This window comes from Peromyscus californicus, unplaced genomic scaffold (genome assembly GCF_007827085.1).
Source record: "Peromyscus californicus insignis strain IS unplaced genomic scaffold, ASM782708v3 Scaffold_11__1_contigs__length_118956290, whole genome shotgun sequence".
Taxonomy (NCBI): domain Eukaryota; kingdom Metazoa; phylum Chordata; class Mammalia; order Rodentia; family Cricetidae; genus Peromyscus; species Peromyscus californicus.
In genome coordinates, this window is record NW_026294402.1 from 84,816,856 (window position 1) to 84,835,149 (window position 18,294).

An 18,294-nucleotide genomic window follows, 5' to 3' on the forward strand; every position below is an offset into this window, starting at 1 on the left:
ACCTCTGCCATATTCTACTCAGTTCCAATACAAAGTTATGTCTGAAGAAAAGAAAACGCACACAAAAATGCTTTATTATATGTGACCAAGCACCAAGGCATACACAGAAAGAGGTATGGGGAGAACACTCGCTGAAACAGTGTATCCTTGGGTGGCCGCTGCTGGGGCATTCTGAACACCCAGCAGGACTGCTGCGGCATAGCTGACAGAGCTTGGGTCCTACAGCAGAGCACAAAGTTTTCCCGTGCTCCACAAACCCAGAGTACAAGCCTTCCTGCTAACTCCCATTTCTAACTTACGCCAAGTCTCTTGAGATTCTGTGTCTAAACAAGTGTATTGCTGCCAACACTGATCAATCACCTCCATTCAAATAATGCATACAACTCAATAATAAAAAGCCAATACTATTTAAAACAGGCAAAGGATCTGAACAGATCCAACGTAATGCTGCTCTAAAGAGGATGCACAAATGGCCACGTGGGAAAAGATGCTCAATGTTGTTAGTTATCACGGAAATGTAAACCAGTTCCACAATAAGACATCAGCTGATTCACACTAGTAGGATGGCTAGGATCAAACAGATGACAGTTGGGGCTGGGGAGATGGTTCAGTAGGTAAGAGTGCTTGCAAGTCTGTGGGGGACTGTCTTGATTACATTAATTGATGTGGGAAGAGTCGTTTGGGTCCTGGACTATATGTAAGAGGAGAAAGTGAGCTGAGCACAACATGTGTGCATTCCTTCCTCTCTGCTCCTGTCTGGATTTGCCTAGCTGTTTCAGGTTCTGACTGCCTTGACTTTTCTACAGTTGTGGAGTACAACCTGGAATTGTAAGCCGAATAAATACAGTCACTTTTGTCACAGTGCTTTATCACAGCAACAGGAAATGGAACTAGGATAGTACGGAAGGGGATATTATTTAGTCATGGAAGAAAACGAGATACTTACATACTACTTACTACCTGGGTGAATCTTGAAAACATTACACTAAGTGAAGAAAGCCACATACCAAAGGGTTCATCTTGTGCAATCCCAGTTCCATGAAATGTTCAGAATAAACAAATCCCCACAGACAGAAAGCAGATTAGTGGTTGCCTATGACTGAAGGCGGGGAGGGAGGGGAGAAGGCAAGGGGGGTAGGAAAGGATTGCATAAACGCTTTCTTTTGATGCTGATGAAAATGTTCTAAAATTGAGTCAGACTCACACATGCCTATAATCCTAGACTCGGGAAGCTGAGACAGCAGGACAGTTGCAAGTTCAAGACTAGCCTTGGTCATTTAGCAAGACCCTGGCTTAACAAGCAAGCAAGCAAACAAACCACCCACCAACAAAATGTTTTAAAATTAATTATACAGCTCTAGATATATGAAAAACCACAAAATACTATATATTGTAAATGGGTGAATTATATATACCTCAACAAAGCCTTTCTTAAAAACTAATCAAATAAAACAAACAAAAACCCACCTCCAGTCTCACTGGCCCACGTACAGCCAGAGCACAGAACCCCACAGCAGAGACTCGGGGCCAGCTCTGCATCTAGAAGCCTTGTCATCTCAGACCCCACCCCCTTCAGCTAGTTTCAGTCTCTGTAAAATGTCAGCCATCTGATCTACCACATGAGTCAAGCAATCAGATGAAATCGTGTGATGATTCTTGGCATGGTACCAGAACCAGAGCAGGCATACTGTTTAAAGCTTTAAAAAAATGACCTATGTGAAAGTGTGCTGCAGAGCACAAAGACCCTTCATAAATGTAAAGTGGCTTTATAATGTCACAGATAAACATATAACCCACATTATAACTCATTATCAAAGAGAATCTATCTTCAATAGCATATGCTACTTCCCAAAGACTCACTTGAGCTCATTACCCCACTGCTTCAGAGAGTAAAAGTTAATGGAATTCGGATGCCCTGGGGCTGGCTGGCGAGCAGCTCGGTCTCCCACCAGCTCTCCAGGGGCAGCTTCCACAGCGAGCACAGTTCTGGCTTTTTCTGCAGAAGGATTTGGGTGCTGGGAAATTATATCTGAAAGAAAGTAAACAATTGTCAGTTACCCTAAACTTTTGTAGGAAACCTGTCATCCCAGATAAAACACTGACTTGCTACACTTCACAAGACTATCAGCCATATGTGTAATAGCACATTTTGATGCATGCTATATAAAAACACGGTCTGTGGGTGGCTTTTGTGCTCATGAGCTATCTTCATGTAAAGTAGAACCATGCTTCTTGTAAGGTAAGGTAAGGTCACGATGTGTTTCAAGGTCACCAAAATTAACTGTTGGTCCAGGGAGAGAGAAAAGGCCAGAATTTCCCTCCAGTCTTATAGATCAGTAATGGTGACAGGGTCCATTCACCTGTATTGACAAGGAACAATTTCCAGGATTAAACTGTTAATTGAAAACAGTAAAGCAAGTATCAGCTTTGTCTACTCTATTGATTCTGTTTCTTTAGGAAAACCGGGAAATTACAGATAGGAACATGTTTTCTAGTGTCTGTGAACTGTGACAGTGAAAAAGTAAGCTTTGTCACAGTGCAGCAGCTCAGCAAACTCATGGTTCAAGTTTAAAATTGTTCTATAAAGTGTAAGCTTTGAGAGCTGGAGGGCTGGCTCAGGATTAAGAGCACTGGCTGCTCTTGTAAAGGATTCAAGTTCAGTTCCCCGGCACCTACGTGGCAGCTCACAACGTCTGTAACTCCAGTTTCTGGAGATGTGATGCCCTCCACTGGCCTCCAAGGGTATTGTGGTCATGTGGAGCACTTACAAACACCACACACACACACACACACACACACACACACACACACACACACACACCCCAAACACTCATACATATAAACAAAATAAAATAATTTAAAAAATGTAATCTCTGGAGATGTTCCAGCTTGAAATAATATGATGTCCAAGATTTACTTGACAATAACAATATTATAGCTTAAATAATATTTGCTTCAAGCAACATGCTAATTGTTTCAAAATTAGAAAAGCAGGTAGGGGCAGAAAATGTCATAAAATAATAAAATGGTAACTGATGAAGCTATCTAATAAACACAAAGATAATAATACTGTTACTCATTTTGCATTTAAAGAAACAATTCTAACAATCCAAACATTCTGTATTCTTCCCAGTGCCAATGTCTGAGAATGAAGAATGTTTGTAAATGGAACTTCATGTTACTTCCTAATAATCAACTTGGTCTACACGTCTTTTTAATAAAGTGCTCACGATATTAATGTGAAAACACAATTAGAATAGAACTGTTAGCCACTGACAGCCAAGACGACAACTAGTTTCTAATTGGACCAGCATCCCCCAGGGCTGCTTAGGACTGGTCTCCACAAAAAGCTGGTCAAGACAGCAGGGCCCAAGAATCCTGGGCAGCAACAGCCCTTGGAGACGGATGTCCTAGTTGGGAATGTCTTCTTACAGGCTTTCACTTTGTAGGCAGCTCACTAACTTGACTACTGTCAATGTCAGTGGGAAAGGCTCCAAGAATGTCCTGTAAAAGTGCCTTGAGTGGGACAGGCATCAGGGACTGCTGTCGGGGGGACAACACTCAGCTTATGTATAGGCCATCACTTCTTACGCACTAAGCATGAGGGAATAGCACCAAGAGCTGTTACCCTAAAGAAAAGGTCAACATGGCAAGCTCCCAGTCACCACAGAACACATGGAGTCCTGGTAGTCAGACCCTTGCTCTGGGTTTTAGGGTTCTAGGAGATGCCTGGGGACTGCTGGAGGGAGAAGAGGATAAGCACAGTGGTTGCTCACTTCACTTAAATGTTGGGGTTCCCCTTAAGCTTTCATTTGGAAAGGGGATCTCATAAGCAAAAGGAAAAAAGTTCAGACACCACTAATTCAGCCCACTCTCTAGCTACTGTGTCAGGACCCTAAAAACCTGAACCAGGGATAAAAGAGTCACCTGCTTTGGCAGTGACACACATGGCTAGAAAGCAAAGAAGACGTTGGTCAGCACTTGAGAGCCAAAATATAGCAAGCACTTACCACCTCTGAGTACTTGTGTTAGTCCACGGGCACACAGGGGTGGAGGCTCTACTTTTTACTTCAGAGAAAGGCAGAGCTGTCCTACACACTTCCTGAAGGCTGGCCTCTCACTGACCCAACTTGAGTAAGAGTATGGCAGTTCTAAGCCTAGCCAGGAAACAAGCAACCAGCCATACACACTGCTACTGTGAGCAGTGCAGTACTCTTTCCTGTGTGGGCTGGCAGCGAGGTCGTGAGGCCCCTCAGGAGCAAGGGCTGTCACTCCCGGAAGTGGTAAGGTACCTGTTACCATGAAAACCCAGGGCTTGCAACAAACCACTGTCCACCCAAGAAGGACATTAGAGGAGCTGGAGGGTGTGGGGGCAGAAAGGGTCTTGAGGGAAACCATGCTGCAGAAATGATTTCTACTGGGATCTTGTGTAGAAACAATCTTTAAAAGTCATCACTTTACTTGAAAAAGCAGCAGCTTCCTGGCTGGGTATGCTTATTTACTTCTTTGCTTATTAATTTTTACATGTTTGAGTACTTTGCCTACATATATGCTTACCATGTATATGCCTGGTACCCATGGAGGTCAGAAAAAATTTTGAGATCCCTTGGAACTGGAGTTGTGGATGGTTGTGGACTACCATGTTGGTGTTGGGAAAAGAACTCAAGCAAGTGGTCTTAACTGATGAGCCATCTCTCCAGCTCTAAGTATATTTTTATGGTTACTGAAGTTTCAGTTTACTGTTGTCTGTTTTTATTTGGTTTGGTTTTTAAAAAATGCTTCACCCAGAGTGGAGCTGCTGGCTTCTCTTCAATATGTGCCATACAGTAGCATTCAGGAGCCTCTAGGGCAGCAGGGGACACACTCTAACATTAGGGTACAGGGAGCCTACGGAAGAACAGGGGGTCGGGGGCTGCTCAGAGCCGCAGTGGCAAGAGAAAAGCTGCCCTGGAAGGTGTCTTCCATTCTTTTTAGGCATTTCCACTGCTGATGAAACCTTGAAGAGAGTTTAGACCGCACTTCCTGGGGCCCTACTCTACAGCAACCCCTGGATTTCACTGATTCAGCTTCCCTGTAATGACGTTTCCTGTCACAGCTCTCCCACAAAAGTGCCTACACTCACCTGACCTGCCTCTGAGTCTGTCCTCTCCCTTCCTGCTCTCATTTTGCCAGAAACTTCTGCAGACAGCAAAGTGCATGCATGTCCCAGAGAATTCTCATGGTGAAGAAGGCCATTCTCCTCACTCCAATGTGGAGGTCGGGGGGGGGGGGCGGGGGGTAAGGAACTGGTATCATTATAGTAGGTAAGGGAGGATCAGATAGTATTAATGAGGATTAAGCTTTTGTGCTTGCTAGGCCAATACTCCATCCCAGCCTCTAAAAGGCATCAAACTGAGTTTCAACCCAGATTGTGAAGGAGGGAGTGGTCAGAAGGAGCAGGGATATCTTCATGAGGCTGTAGTTCCCACAGAGAGACAAGAAGCCACAGGGTTCTCAGAGCCCCCAGGGCGGGACCAGCCTATGTGCCTAAGTGAAGGCTGGCCTATCTGTCCGTGGTTCCCACCAAGAACACAGCCTGAGACCTGGGGCTCTGACTGATTCACTAACACCGAGCAGCGGCATGGCTCAGGTGAAAAGGATACCATTGCTGGCTGAGGGCTAATGACGGCAGGCTGCTGTGAGGCAAGAATGGCTTCCTATGGGCTGAGGAAACAACGCCAGAGGCGGCCGAGGCCTCCACAGTTCTCAATGGACTGACACTCGTGGTTCCTCCTGGCCGTCCCCTTCCCGCCATTTCCCGGTAAGTTCCTGAATTAGAGGGGCACACCAGGCTCAGCTTTCCTCTCGTCTCTCCCATTCATTCCTGATCTTCAGCAATCTCAGGCCCAGCTGCTATTTATAGTCGCAGCAACCCCTGCCTTCACCTGTACAGACTATTCAAACCCTAGAGCCAGGTTCAGGACGCCCCCATGGGACCAAACGCTGGCCAGTTCTGGCCAGTTTCCTTTCGACCCCCTCTCCTGGGCTTCTTAAGGCTCCTCCACACAGAGCTGCATTTTCACTCCACAGATCATCTCCCCCATGTTCTCTCTCCCACAGCCTGACTTCCAAAGAACCTGGCTCTGAGAACATCTTGTTTCTCAGAAGGGGATGCTGAGATGTGCTGAATCATGGTAATACAAGCCTCTCAGAGACAACACGGCTATACAATGGCTCATATGTGAAAACTGCAGAGTATTTCATAGCATTTCACAAGCAGGGTGATACAGACATACAACTGTGATCACTGCACAGGACTGGCATTAGAAGATGGCACTTGACTATTGTGGTGTTAGTGCCAGCTCTGTGCTCTACCCACAGGCCTCCTTGCAGCCTAAAGGCCTAGAGCAATGCTTCTCTGTGGGTCACGATCCCGCATATCAGGTATTTACATTACAATTTATAATAGTAACAAAACTAGTTATGAAGTAGCAACGAAAAATAACTTTATGGTTGAGGGACTGTATTAAAGGGTTGAGAACCATGGCCTAGAGGAACCCCTGCCCATGCTGCTGAGTCCTGCTCACACGGAACTGCAGAAGGTGTGACAGTTAAAGGAGGTGATGCACTTCTGCAGAGAAAGAAATGTCGTCACCTCAAGCCGTTTTCACAACACAATTTTCTTAAGAAATAGTAACCACGCACAGGCACTCAGCCCACTAAAACCAAGAGCCAGAAGTAAGAGTCACCTGTCCCTGAAGTAATGTATGCGCCTGGGAAGAGAGAAGGCAGCGTCACGGACACGCCTGAGTCTCAGGAAACCTCACCAAGAGCGGGGTTCCAGCAGTTCTTTCTTCTAAGGTCTTGTGTAGAATGAAGTAAAAGAGTGGACTGGACAGCTACATTAAATCTGTATTCAGTATGTGGATTCTCAAATACTATGAAAACCTGAAGGCAGACCCTTGATTCTTAATGGCTATGAAGATCTCTACATGTAGACAATGGATTGTTTATCTTCCCAAAGTAATAATTTGAAGCTAGGTCCTTATCCAACCAACTCCGGCAGAGAATGGGGGTGGTGCCTGAGGCACACAGACTTCAGAAATCAGGCTGTGAAGGGATAACAGAGAGAACACATAAAAAGGGACAAGGTCACCCCCCTTTCTAATACCTGCCTGAAAAACTGAACCACCACACGGGAAAGAGTCTCTTACTCCAAAGACATGAAATACAGAAACAGGCAATTATGGGACAGTGCCAGTTCATGACCAACTGTCCATCCCTGCTTCTTGAGAGTCTGTGGTTTTGATGACCATACGCTCAGCTGAACTACTTGGCTCCTCATATTCCCTGGTAACCATTTGATATAACCACGAGGAATAGCCCCGTGAGAGTCACTGCTAAAGAGAGGTGGAAGGTCTCTGTGAAAGCGTCCTCCTGTGATGTGAGTGCCACCCCAGCGACAGTGAGCATGAGTCAGGAACTTAGTCCTAAGCATGGGACAGTTAGACGTGGCTGAGGAGTCAGCGTGCCAGCTTTGAATTGCTCATAAGAGGGAAAAAGAAATAATGTTCCTGTTAATCCAGTTTCCTATTAAACGCAGTGAAACACAATCCTCACCCACTCAAAATCGCATTGTCAGGGATGTGTGCGTATGCATGCCTGTGTGAGCATGCGTGCACGTGGGTGTAGAATTATCTCTACCCTTAGCAATGTGCTTTCCCTTTCACTCCTTGCGATGTAGAGAGTAGACAAACTTCATTTTCACGGCACAGTGTGTAGTCTTGTAGTCATGGGTAAGTGACCTGCTCAGAACCAGATGACCAGTAAATATCAGAGTTAAGACTTTAAGCCAGAACCACAAGGCTTCCAGACAGGACCGCCTTCCAAGATAAATACTCCATGCAAAGTGTCAGTTCCGTCTATCTTTCTCCACACTGACTTTAGGTGCCTGGAGAGTCATGATGGGTGGACACTCAAGATTACAACAATGTGCTCAGCTGGGGGATGTGACTGGGTGACTAGGAGACATCAATAGCATACCAGTGCTATGAAAACCAATCACCTTCTAGCCAGGCTAGGGTTAGCACAGTTAGACTAAGGTGGCCTGTTAACCACAGCATGACCACAGAAAATTAAAGGATGTTGCCGTATAACTACAACATTTATCTTTTAACCAGTTTTTCCCTCTGATGATAAAACAAAAGGGTCTGAAATGCAGTTCTCTTTAAAATTTATGTGTCTATGTCCATGTGTGCATACGCCATGTACGTACAGGTGCCCACAGGGACCAGAAATGGGCACTGGATCCTCTGAAGCTGGGGTTACAGGCAGTTGGGAGCCAACTGATGTGGGTGCTGGGAACCCAACGGAGGTCCTCTGAAACAGCAACACGCATTCTCAACCACTGAGCCATCTCTCTAGCTCCTGGTTGTCTAGACTTTCTACTCAAAAATGTTTCACTTTCTGGATAGCTATGGTTTTGAAAATAGCTCAAGGGTTCAAGGTTTCACTATTTGTCCTTCCTTATAATTCCTATCTAGAATTTAGAAGACATTTAAAGTTAGTTATTTCTATACTAACAATTTTTAAAACTCCACTGTGCTTTAGATAAAAACCTAAATTTTTAAGGCCAGCCAGCAGGCTCTCCCTGTCTATTTCAGGTCTGGGTGGGCCTCCAGGTTTAGCTTTGCTGGCCCCTGCAGCCCTACTGACCTGCAGCAATGTGGAAGGACCCTCTCTGGCTCTTTCCTCCACTTTTCTGTTTTTTTACTAGCTGAGTCCTGGCCATCTTGTCCCTAAAGAGACCCCAGTAAGCCCAACACTGAGCTCAGCCCATGCAGGGGCTCAGGCTGCCTTAAACTTCTCGCTTTTGTCTGCACAAACACTTTGGCTCACAGGAACACTTGAGGGGAGAGAAAGGGAACCAAATGTAAGCTGGAGATGACTCCTCTGGCTCCCCAGCCTCACCATTTTGGTTTGCCAAGAGGCATGACAGACATAACAGAGGAACCCCAAGACTAGGTACTACCTCTCTGCCCTCCTTTCAGCTCCACATCTGAGTCCTTGCTCGAGAGGAGTGATCTGTGTCCCCAGAGTGGAGGCAAATGAAGTATCTTCAGTGCCAAAGGCATAAGCCACTAGCATGGAGGCTGCCCATGCCCTTACAGTTCCTTCCCAGTGTCCCGAGTGACCTTGAGACTGATCTAGAACTTCTTATCACAGAAAAGACACAGGTCATCCTCAGCTGCAGAGTGAGTTTGAAGCCAGCCTGGGCTATACAAGACCCTGTCTCAAAAAAACGACAAAACATAAAAAGATAAAGATGCAGCTCAGCTGGTAGAGCCTGCCCACCACACCACAGGGCCCCATAAACCAATATAGTGGTGCAAACACGTAATCCAGTGTGAGGAGGTCGAGGCAAGAGGATCAGGAGTTCAAGGCTAGTTTAGATTACAGAGCCTGCCTCAAAACAATGAAAATAAAAGTTAATTAATAAAATGAAACCAAACCAAACTAAGCCTCAGGCAACAGGAAGGCACTTCTAAGCTAGAGAGGGGCATGCACTTGAACATAAAGCCTTCCCTTCCACTGTGAGGAGAATCAGAGTTCTAAGACTCCAGGGCAAAGGCTCCTAGAAAACCATCAACAGGTACAAACAAGGCAGTATCCTCTCACTGACTAGGATGGACAGTCTGCTGAAAAACGCCCAACCAGGAAAAGTAAGGCTAGAAAACCCTAGTTTTAAGATGGTGAGGGATTCCAGAAAAAGACAGCTGCTAATGTGCCCAGAACTCAGATGCCACTGCCCTCACTCTGCTGAGCAGAGGGTCCCACATGCTTTATGGAGTACAGACCACAGCTCTTCATGGAAGTGCTACAACAAACCTGTACTGGTTTTAATTCGAATGTGCACTCCTTTGTAGTGCTAGTACAGGCTAGGCATAGTGTCATATACCTTTAACTCCAGAACCCCAGAGGCAGACGTAGGTGGATCTCTATGAGTTTAAGGTCAGCTTGGTCTACATAGTGAGTTCTAGGCTAACCAAGGCTACATAGTGAGACCCCATCTCAAAACAAACAAACAAACAAACAAAAACCTAACTAAGTAAGAATGCTAGTATAGAGCTGACAAGATAGCTCAGTGGGGAAATGTGCTTGTTGCTGAGGCTAATGACCTGATTTGGATCCATCTCCAGGACCCACATGGTAAAGGAGAGGAGTGTCACCTGAAAGTTGTCCTCTGACCTCCACATGCTCACCATAGTACATCCAGGTGTATACACACACACACACACACACACACACACACACACACACACACACACACACGAATATAATTTTTAAATTGCTAGTACAATGCCCTGGCCATTTAAGAGCTCACTTCAGAGCTCAGGAGCTCCAGGCTTGTTCTAACAAGCTAACAGGAGGAAACCACAAGAAATAGCCTTTGGAGCAGGAGAGGTAGGTCTGCAAGATGATCTGCAAATAACTGCCCCATTCTTTCTAGAGGGCTCAATACAATCAACAATCATGAGAAGATCATGGGGCTTAAGTTTTGCTTTTCAAGTAAAAAAGTACATTCTCTCTAGGGTGCAAATGGCCAGGACTTACTAGGACCTATGAAAATGCCATGAATCTGCAATAAAATAAAATCAGTGCTTAGCTTTTAGGGCCTTCCTAAGAAGTACTAGAAAATAACCAGTGGAACGCTGCTTCTTTCCTGGCACATTCAAAATGCAAAGCGTTAGGAAGTTGGCCCAAGCATGAAGACATAGGCAAGTAGACTTCGTCATTAATTATGGTAGAAGGTAAGCCAGCCTTGGAGCCAGATCAGAAGGTATATGCTGTGGATCATGATTTCAGTTGCACACAGATGTCCTCCATTTCTGCAATATGCTTGGCATCTGCCTTGCCTGACACCCAGGCCAGTACTAGCTTGAAAATGGCTCTGTCTCTGGAGCACCTCACCTGGCACTGTGGACTACAGTCCATTCGTAAGGGACTGCCATTATTTTCAGTCTGAATTCATTTTCACTCACTGCTCATCTGAGTTGTTGTGTCAAATGGCTACCCAGAAAGAACAGCCAGGGAGCCAGCCCTCCACTTGTGTCTTACCTGTGTTATCTCTGGCTACGAGGCCCTTAGGAAAATCTCCTGGAGTTGGGGAAGTCCTGCTGTCCCATTTCACCATGTCGAGGCTGTTGCAATATTCCCATCTTTTCTGCTGAAGCTCCTGTAGCCAGTAAGTCATGAGCTCACGATTAGGAGCCTAGAATGAGGGAGGAGAAACCTTGTTAGAGCCACCAGTAAAATAAAGAGCTTAAAAAAAAATCTGTGTACAAAATAAGGAAGAGAGCAGCATTAGGAAGAGAGCAACTTGGTTGCCCAGGAGTACATGATGGTTAAGACTCTACTGCTGGAAAACCAACTGCACACTTCAGGTACAAAACACAGAGACATGAAACTGGACTGAGCTGATCCTTCCTGCTATCTAGCTTTCATATTGCTAAGCCAGGGAGAAAAGCCATCAACACTGTCACCCAGATGTGAACCGAGAGGTACAACACCAACCACAATATGTGTACTGGTGCAAGGTTGGCATGATTATGATGGGAGTAACTGGTGATGTGAAAGAAAATGGTCCCCAAAGGCAGTGGCACAATTAGGAGGCATGGCTTTGTTTGAGAGGGTGTGGCTTTGTTGGAGAACATGAGTCACTGTGGAGGTGGGCTTTGAGGTCTCATATATGCTCAACCCACACCCAGTGTCTCAGATCACTTCCTGTTGCCTGCAAGATACAGAATTCTCCAGTACCATGTCTGCCTGCATGCCACCATACTTCTAGCCACCATGTCCCACCATGATGATAATGGACTAAACCTCTGAACTGGAAGCCACCTCAATTAAATGTTTTCCTCTATAAGCGTTGCCGAAGTCATGGTATCTCTTGACAACAACAGAAATCCTAAGACGGGGTATACGGAGGGTGAGCTGGTCCTCCTACTGCTCCCAGTCTACCCAGTCCCTCTATGACCACTCAGGCTCTGGAGAGACCCAGGACAGGGATGTACCTCAAGTCAGGGACAGGATAGGCACCTGCCTGACTTCCCTCCTCTAGCCTGCACACCTACTGTGACTAGCTCTGGGCTCAGATGCACTAGTTGCTCAGCACACTTGGAACACACTTGTTGACAGAGACCCATTGCTGACCTCTCCAGTATCATGGGAAATCTGCTTTTCTTCAAGAAAACCTTTTCTCCTTCAGTCTCTGAAGACTGACTTAACTAGGAACAATGAGTAACGCCTCAGTCATCTCTCACTGAAGTCCTGGGACAAAAGACCTTACATTCCTTTGTGTTTGGCATATTATCAGGTTGCAGAAATCTGGCCAATCAGGCATCAAAACATCCTTGAGGCAGTGATTATCAAGGTTTGCTGCCTTTCTAAAAGAAATCTAGAAATCAGGGCCAGGGAGATGGTTCAGGGGTAAAACACTTGCTGTGTAAGCAAGAGGAGCAGGGTTTGGGTCTCCAGAACCCATGTTAAACCCATGGATCCTTTCCCAGAGAAAGCTGGCTCGCCAGACTAGCTGGAATCTGCCAGCTCAGGGTTCAGTGAGACACCCTGCCTCAATAAAAAAAAGTAGAGTGATCCAGGAAGACATTCAATTCAACCCTGAGCCTCCACATACACATGCTCCCACATGTCAATATGCACACACATATACATACACGTAGTCACAAACAACCTAGGAATCAAATGGACATGGTGCGTCTGTTTATGTCCACAGTGCTGCTCCACACACACATGCTCACACATGTCAATATGTACATACATATACATACACAGTCACAAACAATCTAGGAATCAAATGGACATGGTGCGTCTGTTTGTGTCCACAGTGCTGCTGTCAGCTGAGGTCACAGGTGCTTCTTTTCTTGCAGTGTGCAGCGGTAACTGCAGGGCGAGGTGGCAACTGCAGTGTGCAGCGGTAACTGCAGTGTGCAGCGGTAACTGCAGTGTGCAGCGGTAACTGCAAACACTCACAACCAGTCCAAGGGCTGAAAATAAATGACTGTAAAATGCAAAGCCATCCATGGGACATCTATCTTACCCCTTCCAAGGCTCAGGAGATAATGTAAAAGAAGGGGCAGAAAGAATTTAAGAGCCGGAAGAAGGGGTGAAGTGTTACTTTTCTATTGTTCTCTAAGACACAAGCTAAACTTGCTGGTCTCAGATCTAAGAATTTGGTGCCTTGAAAAGATGAGTCTGGTTTCTTATGTTAAGCTGTTGCTGCTGTCTCAAGAATGCTCAAATGCCATTTGAAATACAGCACTGAACCCTACATAAAAGACCAAACCAAACATCTTGGAAAACAACCCTGGCTGTCTCCAGAGTGGATGTGATGTGAGAGGCAGGGGCAGAAAAGGACTGTGTGGGCACAATCCTGACATGGCAGCCATCTAATGCCTCTAAGAGCTGTGATATGAAATGTCCGTTCAGAGAAGGGAGCCTGGCATGTCTCATTCAGTCAAAGAGGAACTGTTCTTGACAGCTGCCTAAGAAGTACCAAGTGATGCTCCAGCTGCTACCACAAGTTCTTATGCCTAGGCCACCATAGCATCAAATCCAGAAGCCCACTCACTCATAGATGAGTCTGGCTCTGGCCCTCTGTTCCTTCTCTTGAACCCTGGGGACTGTTCTCCCTCCAACTCAGCTGGCTTTCAATGCAGTGCTCAAAATCATACTACACTAAATCATTTAACTCCAAGGTTGTTGGTTTCATCAGAAATTTCCTTTTTTAATTAAAAAAAAGAAGTGTCAACAGAATTTATTGGCCATTTTATACATTAGCTGTACAGATATAATGTATACTGTATGAAACAGGACACTTACTGGTCCCTTTGCCTGTCTAGACTTTTATGTCTTTAACTGTGCAACCTTCTCAGCAGACCTTTTAAGGGCCCACCACAACAGCCTGGCTGGCGACTCTGCAGCAAAGCCAGGGAGCTGGGCTCCACCAGCTAGCAGGGTCTCCACTGTGAAGGCCTCACCTCAGCTGTTCACTCCCTGGGACCCCAGTCACTTACCAAAACTCAGTGCAGAGGGCTGGGGAGATGGCTCAGCTGGGAAAGTGCTTGCTTTGCAAGTATGAGGGCCTGAGTTTGATCCCCAGAATCTACATCAGAAAAAAGAGGAAGGAAAAGAAAAACGGGGAAGTAGTAGCAGCATGTCTGTAATTCCAGCGCTGGGGAGGCAGAACAAAGAGGAGCCCTGAGGCTTACTGGTCTAACCTACTTCAGGCCAAGGAGAAACCTTGTTTCAGAAACCCCCCCCACACACACACACCCCTGAACATATGGTGCATATGTCTGTTTCTCTCCTTTCCTTCTCTCCCCCTCCCTCTCTCTCACACACACAAACTTACTCCGTACACTTAGAAACCATAAACATTCTCTGAGCCATGACCCCATTCCTAGGAATTGACTCCAAGCACTGCTAAGGATGAAAAGGGGACAGTGCGTGTACGTTAGAGACTGGCAGTCAGCACTGGGGACACAGGTCTTAAGGAGACCCACTGATTCCTTTGCTCAAACACTCGGAGAGCAAATGTTTTCTTCCACCTAGCAAAAAAATGACGATGACACACATGCTCAACACAATCAGCATAAAATGGACAGCAGGTTGGAGGTGAGACAAAAACCAGATTTTCTTTTAACATGTTAACCCACTGTCTTCAGAGATTGCTGGCTTTCTGAAGAAAGCAGTTTTAAAGACAAAAAAAAAAAAAAAAAAGGCAGAAAGAAAGAAAAAGAAAGCCTAGCTACATGACTGAGATATTCTTCATTCTATGGCCTGAAAAAGTCTAGTACAAATTCAAAGTATGGCAAGGAGATGATAAAATTCATCTAAAGTTCAGTCTGAAATAATGGGGATGGAATTGTCCTACCATAGCAAAGCATGTTATAAAGCCACAACAATTAAAGCAAGAGTATATACTGCTAGCAAATCAAAATACATGGTTCTGGTTCAATATGTAAAAGAGTACTTAAGTAACATTTCAAAGCAAACCAGTGGAGAAAGGATTAACTATTGAATAATGGCACTGACAACCAGTCACACATCTGGAAAGAAATCAAATCACCACGATTATGACCTACATGAGAGACTTATCGCAGTGGAGAATTATCTCAAATTTGATTTAAGATTTAATAAATTGAGTACAAATCATTAGATGAATGAAATAGTAAACATGATAAATTAATGAATGGAATAAATCCCACTAAGTTACAAGAAGATGTCTATGTAATTAAGATTGTTTGTCTCCTTTTGCCTCTTGAGGCAAGAGATACTTAGATTTCTACTGCATTTTTAAGGAGATGAAGGAATGCCTGGGCTTACAGAGCCACGTAGCAGCGTAGAAATTCATGGGGAAGGGTTTGGCAAAAATCTTGGACAGCAAACAGTGAGGTCCGATCCTCGGGCACGATCCTACCCAGATGTGAGCTGTGGTGCAGTGCCTAAGAAAAACAAGCCACTCCTTTAGGACTGAGCCCTGAAATGACAGCTAGAAGGACAGACTTCAAATGGCAAGTCACCAGCTGCTTCTCCCCCTACAACTCTAGGGAGCAGGCCAGCTCCAGGCTGACAGTTACAGAGTTAAGTCTCTCCCCTAGCAACATGGAAGAAATGTCTTCACATTTCTATTTTCTTGGAACAGAAAGTCTTTCTAAAGCTACAATGTAAGCAAGCAATGAAAATGTCTGTGTGACTAAAAATGCCAGAAATAAAATTAAAAGCAACGAGAAACTGAGAAGAAACCTGAAGATCTTCCAAACCTGAGTCTGATGTGGAGTCTAGGGCTATCACAGCTTTGCAGGGGATCCTGGAGGGTGTTCTGTTTACTTAAAAACGACCTTATTCTTCTGTACTTTTATAAAAGTACATTTTAACTCCCCTCCCCGCAGGACAGGGTCTCACCATGTAGCTGTAGCTGGCCTGGAACTCTCTATGTAGGCCAGTCTGGACTCAAACTTAGAGATCCACTTACCTCTGCCTCCCAAGTGCTTAGCATAAAACTACATTTTAGACTTCAGTTTTTTTTAGGTTTATTTTATGTTGTATGTATGAGTGTGTGCCTGTGCCTGTGGAGGTCAGAAGAGGGTGTCAGATCCCCTGGAACTGGAGTTATAGATAGTATGACCTGCCTTGCATGTGCTGGGAACCAAACCTGGTTCTCTGTGAAAGCAATGAGTGCTCTTAGCCATTAAACCATCCCTCTGTCCCCAAACTTAGACTTTAATGTCAAGTAAGAATGACAACACAGACACACTCCTGTGAAGAATTTGGGGAAAAAAGAAGAAAATAAAGTGATCATAACCACATCACCAGAAATGGTCCCTCCCAAAACTTTGGTGTACTTATTTCTGAACATTTTTCTCCCCACAAATACATACATCTGTTTTCTTTAAAAAATTGGAATGAAGTGTAGGCGCTCCAGTCATCTATACTGGCATGTTAGTAATGTAACACACTGTCAATTAAACAATTACCAGTCACTGGGCTTTTCTTCTACACAGTCACTTAACCCTCACAATATTCTCCCCAAAGAGAATCATCTACCTGCCCGTGGAGCCTAAGCACCTGGCTTCACACCCCTGCGCGTCCACGCAATAGCTGGGTGAGACAGGTGCCTCGTTTACCCAAACCTTGGATGCCTCCTCGGTGAAATGGATGTCACACCAGGAGCCTGCTCCAGGCCGGTGTTCTCAGTGACTGGTGCCATACCCACTATCTACTGCACTGTGCTTCCCAAGCTCTCACAGCCAGCTCCACAGTCAAATTCAAAGCCGAGTCTGCCCATGTCCCACTCTCGAGGAGGATTAGAGTATGCCCAAGGCAAACTCCATTCTCAGTACCCCAGCAGGAAACACAAGTTCCTCTGTGGCTTTCCCCAAATGTTGAAAGGCTGATGACCTCAAACAACACTGAAGATCAATTTAAAGCCCCACGAGAGTGCTGGTGTTAAGGGCACACCAGAGGCCATGCACTCATCAGTACACAGGGCCTCAATTCTGGGGTACAAGCATGGCCCCCTGAGACTGAAAGATCAAGACCATCAATCAGTCCTTAATGTGCTTTCACTGGACACTTGCAACCACATTCTATTCTAAGGTCATTGTTTGGAAATAAAAAGCAGCAGGCCTGTGGTTAAAGGTGTTCATTGTTCTTATATATGACATGGGCTCGATTCCCAGCACCCATATGGCAGCACAAAACCATTCATAAAACTCCAGCTCCAGGGAATCCAACACCCTCTTCTGACTGAGGGTACCAGGCATGTTTGTGGTATGCAGATATACGAGCAGGGAAAATACTGATATATGCTGTGGGATAATGTTTTTGTACACTGGTTTAATAAAATGCTGATTGGCCAGTAGCCAGGCAGGAAGTATAGGTGGGATAAGCAGACAAGGAGAATTCTGGGAAGAGGAAGGCTGAGTCAGGAGACGCCAGCCTGCTGTCCAGGGAGCAGCATGTAACAGCACACAGGTAAAGTCACAGAACATGAGGCAACATATAGATTAACAGAAATGCGCTGAGTTTAAGTGTGAGAGGTAGTCAGTAGTAAGTCTGAGCTAATGGCCGAGCAGTTTTAATTAATATAAGCCTCTGTATGTTTACTTGGGTCTGAGCAGCTGTGGACCGGGTGGGGCACAGGAAAACTCCAGCTACACATATACATAACATAAAATAAATATTTAAAAATAAAACGGAAAGAAACGGAAAGCAGCAAGCAATCACAGGCCACATTTAAACAGATGCAGAGAAGGTACAACAGCTTCCATGCAGAGCAGGCCCAGCAGGTCTGCTGTACTTGGGCTGACGCCCTGACCAAGCTTTCAAAATCATTTGATCCAGGCCTCTGCAGCAGGCCCTCCGACTAGACAGCTATCCCTAGTCTTCACTTTCTAAATCCTCTTCTGACCCCTAGTCAATGAAGTTCTGCCCACCCCATGTCTAAAACCCTTGGATGTTTTCAAATGCCAAGTCATCTGGCTGAGTATAGGGCCCACAGTGCCCACCCTCCACAGGACCATGACCTCTCTCTCACACAATGGATGAGCAAGGCCAGTTCTGCTTACACTACACTACCTCCCACCTAACTACCTCCAGGGACACCCATATATGAGGCCATCCACATCCCCTGTAGAGCCAATCATTCATCTCTCCAACATGCTATATGTGATGATGCCTTTGGATCTGGCTTCCTTCCCAGGGGGTCAAGTCCCACCACAGTTATAAGCCATT

General features: G+C 45.4%; 1 protein-coding gene across 1 annotated transcript in view; it reads right to left on the reverse strand.

Moving 5' to 3' along the window:
- The window catches only part of Tbc1d2b (TBC1 domain family member 2B), a 70,958-nt gene that overhangs the window by 38,242 nt on the left and 14,422 nt on the right, over positions 1-18,294 (reverse strand). The window contains 2 exon segments of the mRNA XM_052716745.1: positions 1,861-2,029; positions 11,098-11,251. Coding sequence (XP_052572705.1) covers positions 1,861-2,029; positions 11,098-11,233 — 305 coding nt within the window. The 5' untranslated portion in view covers positions 11,234-11,251.